The following is a 15047-nucleotide window of genomic DNA, read 5'->3' as shown; positions in this document are numbered from 1 at the left end:
AAAGACAGAGCATGCTAACGAAGTAAACCCAGATATTTATTCAGGTGTAACGTTCAGTAAAGCCAACCCCACCGCCTCAGGAGATAAACTCTTAAAAATCATGAGGTTTGGTAAGAAGTCATGAAATGCTATTTTATCCTACCCCGCATCCTCACTGATCTTTGCTGCTGGACAGGGAGTGCATTCCGCGACCTTTGCTGCTAGACACGAAGCGCATTCGGCCATCACTGACCGATTACTGGTGTAAGAACGTAGAAATAGGAGCAGGAGTAGGTGGATCGGTGGCCCCGCTGTTTCATACAATCATCATAGAGAGAATGATAGAAGTTTACAACACGGATGGAGGCCATTTCGGCCCATCATGTCCGCGCCAGCCAACAAGAGGTTATCCAGCCTAATCCCACTTTCCAGCTCTAGGTCTGTGGCCCTGCAGGTTACGGCACTTCAAGTGCACATCCAAGTACTTTTTAAATGTGGTGAGGGTTTCTGCATCTACCAGCCTTTCAGGCAGTGAGTTCCAGACCCCACCAACCCTCTGGGTGAAGAAATTTCCCCTCAAATCCTCTCTAAACCTTCTACCAATTACTTTAAATTTATGCCCCCTGGTTGTTGACCTCTCTGCTAAGGGAAATAGGCCCTTTCTGTCCACTATATCTAGGCCCCTCATAATTTTATACACCTCAATGCGGCCTCACCTCAGCCTCCTCTGTTCCAAGAAAAACAAACCCAGCCTATCTAATCTGTCCTCATAGCTAAGATTCTCCAGTCCAGGCAACATCCTTGTAAATCTCCTCTGTATTCTCCAATGTAATCACGTCCTTCCTGTAATGCGGTGACCAGAACTGCACGCAGTACTCCAGCTGTGACCTAACAGTGTTTTATACAATTCAAGCATCACCCACCTACCCTTATAGTCTATGCCTCAGCAAATAAAGGCAAGCATTCAGTATGCCTTCTTAACCACCTTATCAATCTGGCCTGTTACCTTCAGGGATCTGTGGACATGCACTCCCAGTCCCTTTGTTCCTTTACACTTCCCAGTGTCCTGCCATTTAATGTGTATTCCCTTTCCTTGTTAACCCTCCCCAAATGCATTACCTCACACTTCTCTGGATTAAATTCCATTTGCCACTGTTCTGCCCACCTGACCAGTTCATTTATATCTTCCTGCAGTCCGCAGCTTTCTTCTTCATTATCAACCACACAGCCGATTTTAGTGTCATCTGCAAACTTCTTATATTCAAGTCTAGATCATTGATGTATATATCAAAAAGCAAGGGACCGAGTACTGAACCCTGCGAAACCCCACTAGAAACATCCTTCCAGTTGCAAAACCACCCATCAACCTTTGCTTCCTGCCTCTGAGCTAATTTTGGATCTAACTTGCCACTTTGCCCTGGATCCCATGGGCTTTTACTTACGTGACCAATCTGCCATGTGGGACCTTATTTAAAGCTTTGCTAAATTCCATATACACTACATCATATGCTTTGCCTTCATCAACCCTCCTGGTTACCTCCTCGAAAAATTCAATCAAGTTAGTCAGACACGACCTTCCCTTAACAAATCCGTTCTGACTGTCCTTGATTAATCCATGTCTTTCTAAGTGAAGATTTATCCTGTCCTTCAGGACTTTTTCCAATAATTTTCCCACCACTGAGGTTAGGCTGACTGGCCTGTAATTACTCAGTCTATCCTTTTCTCCCTTTTTAAACAAAGGTACCACATCAGCAGTCCTCCAGTACTCTGGCACCAAACATGAAGCCAGGATTGGAAAATAATCGTCAAAGCCTCTGCTCTTTCCTCATTTGCTTTGCTTAAAAGCCTGGGATACATTTCACCTGGGTCTGGGAATTTATCCACTTTCAAAGCTACTAAACACCTTAATCCATCGTCTCTCACTATGTTTATTTCATCTAATATTTCACATTTCTTCTACTCGATAGTAGTGTCTGCATCGCCCCTCTCTTTTGTGAAAACAGACGCAAAGTATTCATTAAGAACTGTACCCACGTTTTCTGCCTCCACACACATTACACTCGTGGTCTCGAATAGGCCCTACACTTTCTTTAATTATCCTCTTGCTCTTAATATATTTATAAAACATCTTTGGGTTTTCCTTGACTTTACTTGCCAAAAATTTTTCATGTTCTCTCTTTGCTTTCCTAATATCCTTTTTAATTTCACCCCTGGACTTTCTATACTCCTCTAGCAATTCTGCAGTATTTAGCCCTTGGTATCTGTCATAAGCCTCCCTTTTTTTCTTTATCCTACTATGTATGTCCCTCGACATCCAGGGAACTCTAAATGTGTTAGTCCCATCCTTTTTTTTTTTAAGAGCACATATTTGGCTTGAACCCTATGGATCTTCTCCTTGAATGCCTCGCACTGCTCTGACACTGATTTATCTTCAAGTAGCTGTTTCCAGTCCACTATGGACAAATCACCTCTCAGCTTCGCAAAGTTGGCTTTTCCCCAATTTAGAACTTTTATTCCTGGTTTATCCTTGTCCTTTTCCATAACTACCTTAAATCTGACTGAATTATGGACACTAGCACCTAAATGCTCTCCAACTGATACCCCTTCCACCTGCCCAGCTTAATTCCCTAAACTAAATCCAGAACCACTCCCTCTCATGTTGGGCTTGCTACATACTGGCTAAAAAAAAGTTCTCTTGAATGCATTTTAAGAATTCCACACTCTCTATACCCTTCACACTAATTTTGAACCAGTTAATATTGCGATAGTTGAAATCCCCGACTTGGATAGGTTAGGTGAGTGGGCAAATGCATGGCAGATGAAGTATAATGTGGATAAATGTGAGGTTATCCACTTTGGTGGTAAAAACAGAGAGACAGACTATTATCTGAATGGTTACAGATTAGGAAAAGGGGAGGTGCAAAGAGACCTGGGTGTTATGGTACATCAGTCATTGAAGGTTGGCATGCAGGTACAGCAGGCGGTTAAGAAAGCAAATGGCATGTTGGCCTTCATAGCGAGGGGATTTGAGTACAGGGGCAGGGAGGTGTTGCTACAGTTGTACAGGGCCTTGGTGAGGCCACACCTGGAGTATTGTGTACAGTTTTGGTCTCCTAACCTGAGGAAGGACATTCTTGCTATTGAGGGAGTGCAGCGAAGGTTCACCAGACTGATTCCCGGGATGGCGGGACTGACCTATCAAGAAAGACTGGATCAACTGGGCTTGTATTCACTGGAGTTCAGAAGAATGAGAGGGGACCTCATAGAAACGTTTAAAATTCTGACGGGGTTAGACAGGTTAGATGCAGGAAGAATGTTCCCAATGTTGGGGAAGTCCAGGACCAGGGGACACAGTCTAAGGATAAGGGGTAAGCCATTTAGGACCGAGATGAGGAGGAATTTCTTCACCCAGAGAGTGGTGAACCTGTGGAATTCTCTACCACAGAAAGTTATTGAGGCCAATTCACTAAATATATTCAAAAAGGAGTTAGATGAAGTCCTTACTACTAGGGGGATCAAGGGGTATGGTGAGAAAGCAGGAATGGGGTACTGAAGTTGCATGTTCAGCCATGAACTCATTGAATGGCGGTGCAGGCTAGAAGGGCCGAATGGCCTACTCCTGCACCTATTTTCTATGTTTCTATGTTTCTATTACTGCCCTACAGTTTTTGCACTTCTCAGAAATGTGCCTACATATTTGCTCTTCTATCTCCCTCTCACTGTTTGGGGGTCTAAAGTCCACTCCCAGCAGTGTGATCGCTCCTTTTTTGAGTTTCAATTTGACCCATATGGCCTCGTTTGATGATCCCTCTAACATATCATTCCTTCTCACAGCTGTAATAGTTTCTTTACTCAATACCGCAACCCCCCGCCCCCCCCCCCAGCGACTTTTTACCTCCAACTCTATCCTGTCTGAAGATCCTGTAACCAGGAGTGTTGAGCTGCCACATCTGCCCCTCTTTTAGCCATGTCTCTGTAAAAGCTATAATATCATACTCCCAAGTGTCTACCTGTGCTCTCACCTCATCTGCCTTAGTCCCAGCAGATTGGAAAAATGCAAATGTAATGCACCTATTTAAAAAAGGAGGCAGACAAAAAGCAACAAACTATAGACCAGTTAGCCTAACATCTGTCGTTGGGAAAATGTTGGAGTCCATTATTAAAGAAGCAGTAGCAGGACATTTGGAAAAGCATAATTCAGGCAGGCAGAGTCAGCATGGATTTATGAAGGGGAAGTCATGTTTGACAAATTTGCTGGAATTCTTTGAAGATGTAACAAACAGGATGGATAAAGGGGAATCCGTGGATGTGATGTATTTGGACTTCCAGAAGGCTTTTGACAAGGTGCCACATAAAAGGTTACTGCACAAGATAAAAGTTCATGGGCTTGGGGGTAGTATATTAGCATGGATAGCGGATTGGCGCACTAACAGAGAACAGAGAGTCGGGATGAATGGTTCATTCTCTGGTTGGCAATCAGTAACTAGTGGGGTGCCTCAGGGATCACTGCTGGGACCCCAACTATTTATAAACTATATTAACGACTTGGATAAAGGGACCGAGTGTAACGTAGCCAAATTTGCTGATGATACAAAGATGGGAGGAAAAGTAATGTGTGAGGAGGACACAACAAACCTTCAAAAGGACATAGACAGGCTATGTGAGTGGGCAAAAATTTGGCAGATGGAGTATAATGTTGGAAAGTGTGAGGTTATGCACTTTGGAAGAAAAAATCAAAGAGCAAGTTATTATTTAAATGGAGAAAAATTGCAAAGTGCAGCAGTACATCAGGACCTGGGGGTCCTGGTGCATGAAACACAAAAGGTTGGTATACAGGTACAGCAAGTGATCAGGAAGGCCAATGGAATCTTGGCCTTTATTGCAAAGTGGATGGAGTATAAAAGCAGGGAAGTCTTGCTATAGTTATACAGGGTATTGGTGAGGCCACACCTGGAATACAGCATGCAGTTTTGATTTCCATATTTAAGAAAGGATATACTTGCTTTGGAGGCAGTTCAGAGAAGGTTCACTAGGTTGATTCTGGAGCTGAGGGGATTGACTTTTGAGGAAATGTTGAGTAGGTTGGACCTCTACTCATTGGAATTCAGAAGAATGAGGGGTGATCTTATCGAAATGTATAAGATTATAAGGGGACTTGCCAAGGTGGATGCAGAGGATATTTCCACTGATACGGAAGACTAGAACTAGGGAACATAATCTTAGAATAAGGGACCGCCCATTTAAAACTGAGATGAGGAGGAATTTCTTCTCTCAGAGGGTTGTAAATTTGCAGAATTCACTGCTTCAGAGAGCTGGGGAAGCTTGGTCATTGAATAAATTTAAGACAGAGAGAGACAATTTCTTAATCGATAAGGGAATAAGGGGCTATGGGGAGCGGGCAGGGAAGTGGACTTGTGTCTATGATCGGATCAGCCATGCTCATATTAAATGGTGGAGCATGCTCGAGGGGCCCCATGGCCTACTCCTGCTCCTATTTCTTATGTTCTTATTCGTTATACTTCTTGCATTGAAGTATATACCATTTAGTATAGCCAGACCTCCTTGTTGAATAACTTTCTAGCCCTTGTTTCCTCTGTCCTTCAAATTCACTTTCTACATTTTTGCCTTCCAATTCCAGTTTTTCTCCCCTTCCTACTGAATCTATTCTCACGTTCCCATCCCCCTGCCAAGCTAGTTTAAACCCTCCCCAACAGCACTAGACTAGCAAATATCCCGTTAGGGTATTGGTCCCGGCTCTGTAGAGGTGTACATGTCCCACCTCCGCTAAAAGCAGTCCAAAACTGGTACAGTGGAGGAGGATTTCCTGGAGTGTATATGGGATGGTTTTCTAGACCAATACGTCGAGGAACCAACTAGAGAGCTGGCCATCCTAGACTGGGTGTTGTGTAACGAGAGAGGATTAATTAGAAATCTTTTTGTGCGAGGCCCCTTGGGGAAGAGTGACCATAATATGGTAGAATTCTTCATTAAGATGGAGAGTGACACAGTTAATTCACAGATGAGAGTCCTGAACTTAAAGAAAGCTAACTTCGATGGTATGAGATGTGAATTGGCTAGGATAGACTGGTGATTGATACTTAAAGGGTTGACGGTGGATAGGCAATGGCAGACATTTAAAGATCACATGGATGAACTTCAATAATGGTACATCCCTGTCTGGAGTAAAAATAAAACGGGGAAGGTGGCTCAACGGTGGCTAACAAAGGAAATTAGAGAGAATGTTCAATCAATGGAAGAGGCATATAATGAGGCAGAAAAAGTAGCAAACCTGAGGACTGGGAGAAATTTAGAATTCAGTAAAGAAGGACAAAGGGTTTAATTAGGAGGGGGAAAATAGAGAATAAGATTAGTGCAGACAAATGTAGGTCTCTTGCAGTCAGAATCAGGTGAATTTATAATGGGGAACAAAGAAATGGCAGACTAATTGAACAAATACTTTGGTTCTGTCTTCACTAAGGAAGGCACAAATAACCTTCCGGAAATACTAGGGGACCGAGGGTCTAGTGAGAAGGAGGAACTGAAGGAAATCCTTATTACTCAAGAAATTGTGTTAGGGAAATTGATGGGATTGAAGGCCAATAAATCCCCAGGGCCTTATAGTCTGCATCCCAGAGTACTTAAGGAAATAGCCCTAGAAATAGTGGATGCATTGGTGGTCATTTTCCAATATTCAATCGACTCTAGATCAGTTCCTATGGATTGGAGGGTGGGTAACGTAACCCCACTTTTTAAAAAAGGAGGGAGAGAGAACACAAGGAATTATAGACCGGTTAGCCTGACATCGGTAGTGGGGAAAATGTTGGAATCAATTATTAAAATTTAATAGCAGTGCATTTGGAAAGCAGTGACAGGATCAGTCCAAGTCAGCATGGATTTATGAAAGGGAAATCATGCTTGACAAATCTTCTAGAATTTTTTGAGGATGTAACGAGTAGAGTGGACAAGGGAGAACCAGTAGATGTGTTGTATTTGGACTTTCAAAAGGCTTTTGACTAGGTCCCACACAAGAGATTGGCGTGCAAAATTAAAGCACATGATATTGGGGATAATATTTTGACGTGGATAGAGAACTGGTTGGCAGACAGGAAGCAAAGAGTGAGAATAAACAGGTCCTTTTCAGAATGGCAGGCAGTGAATAGTGGGGTACCGCAACGCTCAGTGCTGGGACCCCAGCTATTTACAATATACATTAATGATTTAGACAAAGGAATTGAATGTAATATCTCCAAGTTTGCAGATGACACTAAGCTGGATGGTAGTGTGAGCTGTGAGGAGGATGCTAAGAGGCTGCAGGGTGACTTGGACAGGTTAGGTGAGTGGACAAATGCCTGGCAGTTGCAGTATAATGTAGATAAATGTGAGGTTATCCACTTTGGTGGCAAAAACAGGAAGGCAGAATATTATCTGAATGGTGACAGCTTAGGAAAAGGGGAGGTGCAACAAGACCTGGGTGCCATGGTACATCAGTTATTGAAAGTTGGCATGCAGGTACAGCAGGTGGTGAAGAAGGCAAATAGCATGTTGGCCTTCATAGCGAAAGGATTTGAATATAGGAGCAGGGTGGTCTTACTAAGTTGTAGAGGGCCTTGGTGAGACCACATCTTGAATATTGTGTACAGTTTTGGTCCCCTGATCTGAGGAAGGACATTCTTGCTATTGAGGGAGTGCCGCGAAGGTTCACCAAACTGATTCCCGGGATGGCAAGACTGACATATGAAGAAAGACTGGATCGACTAGGCTTATATTCACTGGAATTTAGAAGAATGAGAGGAGATCTCATAGAAACATATAAAATTCTGACGGGATTAGACAGGTTAGATGCAGGAAGAATGTTCCCGATGTTTGGGAAGTCCAGAACCAGAGGTCACAGTCTAAGGGTAAGGGGTAAGCCATTTAGGACCGAGATGAGGAGAAACTTCTTCATTCAGAGAGTTGTTAACCTGTGGAATTCTCTACCACAGAAAGTTGTTGAGGCCAGTTCGTTAGATATATTCAAGAGGGAGTTAGCTATGGCCCTTACGGCTAAAGGGATCAAAATGTATGGAGAGAAAGCAGGAAAGAGTACTAAAGTTGCAAAAATGATCAGCCATGATCATAATGAATGGTGGTGCAGGCTCGAAGGACCAAATGGCCTATTCGTGCACCCATTTTCTATGTTTCTATTTCTGTAATCGCTAGCTCGTGGCACCGGGTGTAATCCAGAGATTACAACCTTTGAGGTCCTGCTTTTTAATCTTTCTCCTTGCTCCTTAAACTCTGCCTGCAGGACCTCATCCCTCTTTCTCCCTATACCATTGGTACCAATATGGACCACGAGCTCTGGCTGTTCACCCTCTCCCCCCAGAATGCCCTGCAGCCACTCGGTGACATCCTTGACCCTGGCAACAGGGAGGCAACATACCATCCTGGAGTCACGTCTGCGGCCGCAGAAACGCCTGTCTGCTCCCTTTACTTTTGAATCCCCTACCAATATAGCTCTTCCATTTGTCTTCCTCCCCCCCCCCTGTGCAGCTGATCCATCCGTGGTGCCATGGACTTGGCTCTGGCTGCACTCCCCAGAGGCGCCGTCGCCCCCACGAGTACTCCGAAGAGAATACCGGTTGGAGAGTGAGATGGACTCAGGGGACTCCTGCACTACCTGCCTAGTCCTCCTCTTCTGTCTGCTGGTCACCCACTCTCCTCTCTCTCTGCACACTCTTAAGTTGCGGGGTGACCACCTCTAGAAACATATTATCCACGTGGCTTTCAGTCTTGCGGATGCACCGCAGTAACTCCAGGCACCGCTCAATTTCCAAAATGCGGAGTTCGAGTTGAGGTTTATGAACAGTCATGATCTTATTAAATGGCAGAGCAGGCTTGAGGGGCCGTATGGCCTACTCTTGCTCCTATTTCTTCTGTTCTTTTTCAATAAGTTGCTACACATGTTGTTATTAAACAAAATTAGGGCTCATAGGATTTGGGGTAATATACCAGTATGGATTGTGGATTCGTTAATAGACAAAAAATAGATAGTAGGAATACACAGGTCATTTTCAGGTTGGCAGGCTGTAACTAGTGGGGTGTCGCAAGAATCAATGCTTGACCCCAGATATTCACAATCTAAATCACTGAGTTGGATGATGGGATCAAATGTAATATATCCAAGTTTGTTGATGAACAGAGCTAGGTGGGAATGTAAATTGTGAGGAGGATGCAAAGAGGCTTCAAGAGAATATAGAGATATGAAGTGAGTAGGCAAGAACATGGCAAATAGAATATAATGTGGAGAAATGTAAAGTTATCCACTTGGTAGGAAAAATAGAAAAGCAGAGTATATTTTAAATGGTGAGAGATTGGTAAATGTTGGTGTTCAGAGGGACCTGGGTGTTCTTGTACACAAATCACTGAAGGTTAACATGCAGGTACAGCAAGCAATTAACAAAGCAAATGATATGTGGCCTTTACTATTTGACTATAAGAGTAAATATAACTTAATGCAATTATATAGGGCCCTGTTGAGACCACACCTGGAGTATTGTGTACAGTTTTGGTCACCTTACCGAAGGAAGGATTTACTTGCCTTTGAGCGAGTGCGATGAAGGTTCACCAGACTGATTCCTGGGATGGAGGGATTGTCCTATGGGGAGAGATTGAATAGACTAGATCTATATTCTCCAGAGTTTAGAAGGATGAGAGATGATCTCATTGAAGCCTACAGAATTCTTACAGGGCTTGACAGGGTAGGTGCAGGGAGGACGTTTTCCCTGGCTGGGGAGTCTCGAACCAGGTGTCACAGTCTCAGAATAAGGGATCGGCCATTTAGGACTGAACTGAGGAGAAATTTCTTCACTCAGAGGGTGGTGAATCTTTGGAATTCTCTGCCCCAGAGGGCTGTGGATGCTCAGTCTTTCAATAGATTCAAGACAGAGATCAATATATTTTTGGATATTAAGGGAATCAAGGGATATGGGGATAGTGCAGGAAAGTAGAGTTGAGGTAGAAGATCAGCCATGATCTTATTGAATGGCGGAGCATTCAAGGGGGGCCAAATGGCCTACTCCTGCTCCTAATTCTTATGTTTTTAAATGTTAAAAGGGGAATTGGTGTTGTGATCACTGGGACCGCAGGCGGATGATTCCATCCAGATATCCCGGCCAGAAAGTGGCTGTCTCGGTTCCATCCTTCCTTCTGCTTCCTGCTCTTCTGCGTCTTCCTCTTCCCTCTGCGAGCGGATTCTATAAATCTGAAATAATAGCATAAAATGCTGGAAATACTCAGCTGGTCAAGCATGAACTCTGTTACTCTCTCCACACATGTTGCCTGAATTGCTGAGTATTTGCAGCATTTTCTGCCTTCTCAGAGGCCTTCCTTTACCATCCAAAGCTTTGAAAGCATGCAGCAACATTTCTACACACTTGAAAAGCTTTTAACATCTATTGCAGCATACCGTTACTTCAATAAAATCAAAAATAAACAGTCCAAAAGCTTAAATCCAAAATTAGCTGAAAGCCAGGTTTAACTTGCGTGCTTAGATCCCAGCACTGCATTCAGTGCCAGGGTTGAATTTCGGAGTGGTGATGTTAAGTTTGTAGATCAATTTCTAGCCCTATATGCTTTATTAGCTGCTTTGTTCTCCTGTCTTGCCACCTTCAAAGATTTGTGTACAAGCATATCAATCTACTGGTCAGGTGAGCAGAGTAGTAGCAAATGGAATTTAATTCGGAGAAGTGTGAGATAACGCACTTTGCAAGGGTTAATTAGGAATGCTAAGCGGTAGGCCACTTGATAGTGTAGATGAACAAAAGGACCTTAGAGTGCTTGTTCACAGATCCCTGAAAGTAATAGGCCAGGTGGATAAGGTGGCTAAGAAGGCTTAGGGAATGCTTGCCTTTATTGGCCGAGGCATAGAATATAAGAGCAGGGAGGTTATGCTTAAATTGAATAATACTCTGGTTAGGCTTCAGCTGGAGTACTGTGTGGGGTTCTGGTCATCGTATTATAGGAAGGGCATGATTGCACTAGAGAGGGTGCAAAGGATATTTACTAGGATGCTGCCTGGAATGGAGAATCTTAGCTATGAGGACAGATTTGATAGGCTGGGTTTGTTTTCATTTGAACAGAGGAGGTTGAGAGGAGACCTCATTGAGGTGTACAAAATTTTGAGGGGCCTGGATATAGTGGACAGCAAGGGTCTATTTCCATTGGTGGAGTGGTCTATTATGAGGGGGCATTGTTTTAAGGTGGTTGGTGGAAGGTTCAGAAGTGATTTGAGGGGGGACTTCTTTACGCAGAGAAGGGGATCTGGAACTCGCTGCCTGGAAGGATGGTGGATGCAGAAACCCTCACCAAATTTAAAAGGTGCTTGGATGGGCACTTAAAGTACCGTAACCTGCAGGACCTAGAGCTGATAAATGGGATTAGACTGGATAACCTCTTGTTGGCTGGCGCAGATACGATGATACGATGGTAAGTACTGCATGGAATCGAATACGGCCAGTGTGATCTCCTGGACTAGTTTCGATCGCCTGGATGAGTTGGAGAGGAATTTTCCCAGATTTTTTTTTCACCAATTGGCCTGTGTTTCTATCTGGTTTTTGCCTCTCCCAGGAGATCACATGGCACCGGTTGGGGTGGAATGTAGAATGTTTCAGTGTAAAGGGTGTCGCAGTAGTGTGGGGCAGACTGGTTGGACTGGGTGCTCTTTACCTTTCCACCATTGTTCATTGTTCATAGGTTTATATGTAACCTCAGGGCTGCTGACCGAGAGCCGTGCGGCTCTTTTTCGGCCGGTGCGGACACGATGGGCCGAAATGGCCTCTTGCGCTGTAAATTTCTCTGTTTCTATGGGCCCAAGTTTCGGCCTCAGTTGCTCCTGATTTTTTGGAGAACTGGTGTAGAACGGAGTATCTTAGAAATTCAAATTCTCGGCATTTAGTTTGCTCCAGTTCTAGTCAGTTAGAACAGTTTCACTTTGGAACAGAATTTTTTTTTCAAAAGGGGGCATGTCTGGCCACTTACGCCTGTTTTCAAAGTTTCGTCAGTGAAAACTTACTCCAGTCCGGGGGCGGGGGGGGGGGCGGTGGGAGCGGGAGTCAAGTCGGGTCGGGAGGAAACAGGAGCTGGGCGTGGGAGGAGCCTTATGCACGCAGCCCCAGTGAGGCCATTCGGCCAGGGCTAGGGGCTGCGTGCTTCGGGCCCCTCCCACACAGTTTTGGGCGCCTGGAGCTACTGCACATGCGCGCCCACTGTAGCGCGCATGTGCAGAGGTCCCGGCACTATTTTCAGCACAGGGACCTAGCTCCGCCCCCTACAGCTTGTGCTGCGCCGCGCCCGACTCAAAGGACCTGCAGGGAGTCGGAGAATCTGTAAGTTTTTTTTAGGCGCACTTTATGGCGCGAAAAACAGACGTCCAGGTCGGGGCTGCGCCGTTCTAGGCGCGGCCCGAAACTTGGGCCCTATGTTTCTAAGCACCCCAGGTCTCCCTCTTCTTGCACCCCTATTATTCTGTATATGGTTACAAAATTATTATCTGTTTGCTGTAGTTATTCTAACAACAGAATGTCAAGCCCAGGGTATTTTTTTTTTTACAAAATTTTAAATGATTGTAGACATTGTACACCAAAAAAAAGTGCATGTTTTTTTTAAGGCCCATGTGACTTGCGTTAAGTGCTTCATTTCGGGGTATTGTTTTTAATAGTTTCAAATATTGCACACTATTTATTTTGTAAATGTGCCAGAACAGAACTAATAGAACTATTGATCCTATGGGATTTTTTTTCTCTTCCAGTGGCAAGTGCCTGGTCTCCAGTGCTGCAAATGCTCATGGCATGAATCATAAAATTTAAATCAGGCGCTCACTATATATCCACATTCCATCACTGGTTTAGCATTTTACAGTAAGTCTAAGGACATACCTGGAGCAAGTTATTGGTTGCGATTGTGCTTGTCAACAAAAGAGATAGTGGGACTGATTTTGGACTGCCAGTGTAAAACCAGCATTGGGGAGAGTGCTTGGGTTGGGGGTGAGTAGTTGGCATGATGTTTTTATAACACTGTAGTTTTATAACATTGCTAACATTTTTTTTCAGATAACATCTGTATTAAGAACAGAATGTCAGAAAAATTTTGCCTCACCTTGAAGAAATTGGGTCGATGCTCAATGGCAACAATAAGGATCCAATGTTGTCACACTTGCCGGAAATTTAACGACATGATGATGAGATGAGGAACCCAATGGAATTCTAGCCGAGGAGCTGCTTCGGATTCATGAAAGAGATTGGATTTTGCATTTACACTTCGAATAGCTGGAACTCTACTCCTTTAAGCAAGGTTTAGAATTCTCCCTCCTCTCTTCCCACTGACCAGGGCCCTAAACACTCCTTCCAGGTGAAACAGTGTTTTACTTGTACTTCTCTCAAAATAGTATACTGTATTCGCTGCTCACGATGCGGTCTCCTCTACATTGGGGAGACCAAACGCAGATTGGGTGATCGCTTTGCAAAACACCTCCATTCAGTCCGTAAGTGTGACCCCGAGATTCAGGTCACCTGTCACTTTAATTCTGCGCTCCACTCCCACTCTGATATCTCCATCCTCGGCCTCTTACACTGTTCCAATGAAGCTCAACACAAGCTCGATAAACAACACCTCATCTTTCGTTTAGGCACTTTACAGCCTTCTGGATTCAACATCGAGCTCAACAATTTTAAACCATAATCTCTGCCCTTATTTTTTTTCTTTTTTTCAGTGTTTTTTTTTCTCTTTCCCACGACAGCTGTTGATGATTCTTCCATCTTCATTTACACCCTTTCTAGACACATATGTTGTTTCTTAACTTGTCCCATTACCATCTCCTTTTGCCTTGCACCATCATCCCTTTTGTCTCTTAATCTCTTCTGCCTTCCATCCTGTCACATGCTTTGTTCTTTCCTCCCTCCTCCCTTTCCCTGCCCTTACACATGCTTAAAAACCTGTTATATCTTTAACTTTTTCCAGTTCTGACAAAGTGTCATCGAGCTGAAACGTTAACTCTCTTTCTCTCCCCACTGCCTGCCTGCTGAGTATTTCCAACATTTTCTGTTTTTATTTCAGATTCCAGCACTCACAGTATTTTGCTTTTGTATTAGAATTATTCTGATACCATCAGTGAGGTGCTGTTTAAACCTGAAATAAAAACAGAAAATGCTGGATTAACTCAGCAGGGCAGGCAACATCGGTGGAGAGAGAAACAGAGTTAACGTTTCAGCTCGATGACCCTTTGTATTTTCCCTTTGTATTGCTGTTTAAACCTGTCTTGATCAATGCAAGAGTCATTGCTTGGTTGGCAAAGGAAATAATTACATATGCAGATATAGCTGCCAGGTACAATTTTGTCTCATCGGATAAGCAGTCTGAGTGCGCATTTGTTTTCCGATTTAGTCAGTTCTTAATTGTTGCCAGCTCTATTAGTTTGCATCACAGGAAACGACACTCTAGGCCTAAACACCTAGAGGGGACTATTGTCTTAATTACAGAAATGCCAGAATAAAGGAGAGGTTTTGCTCTTTAACCGTAAAAACCAGGACACTGGAAAATAAGTATTGATACTATTGCATTTGATATGAATACATCTTCCCAGGTCTCCTTCATTTTACCTAATATAACCTTCGTGCAGTAACTCACAGCTATCTGGTGCTTTGCTGCACTTCAATCTGGAAGTAACCTTTTCCCCACAGTAAACATCCATTATGCAGCCCTTTAAAGTGACCATATCGACACCTAGACATTTGACAGTCACAGCATTTTCTCTGTAACCACTTCTCCTGCAGTTGCGCTAAATTAGAATACGATTTAAATTGTGGTGTCTGCCCCTTTGTCGAGACCAAACCTGTAGGGTCAGGGGTGGGTGACCAGGATCATTGCCTGATTGCTTCGCCGATTAAGGAAATCAATTGTTAACCTTAATCATCACAAAAATGAATGCCTCCACCTCACAAGACAGAGGTAAGTGGAAAAATATCACTTTTATTTAAAATAAAGATTTTTTTTTCTCCAATGAAGGTTGGGAATGGGTAACAAAGAGGCATTGT

General features: G+C 43.7%; 1 protein-coding gene across 1 annotated transcript in view; it reads left to right on the top strand.

Annotated features, from left to right (window-relative positions):
• Positions 1-13204, top strand: part of LOC139228763 (A disintegrin and metalloproteinase with thrombospondin motifs 12-like) — an 801719-nt gene extending 788515 nt beyond the window's left edge. The window contains exon 24 of the mRNA XM_070860105.1: positions 13068-13204. Coding sequence (XP_070716206.1) covers positions 13068-13204 — 137 coding nt within the window. The remainder of the gene's footprint in view (positions 1-13067) is intronic.
• The last annotated feature ends 1843 nt before the right edge of the window (positions 13205-15047 follow it).

Source organism: Pristiophorus japonicus, chromosome 2, assembly GCF_044704955.1.
Source record: "Pristiophorus japonicus isolate sPriJap1 chromosome 2, sPriJap1.hap1, whole genome shotgun sequence".
In the NCBI taxonomy this organism is placed as follows: domain Eukaryota; kingdom Metazoa; phylum Chordata; class Chondrichthyes; family Pristiophoridae; genus Pristiophorus; species Pristiophorus japonicus.
The sequence above is the reverse complement of the archived record's forward strand: the minus strand, read 5'-3'. Positions and strand labels throughout refer to the sequence as shown.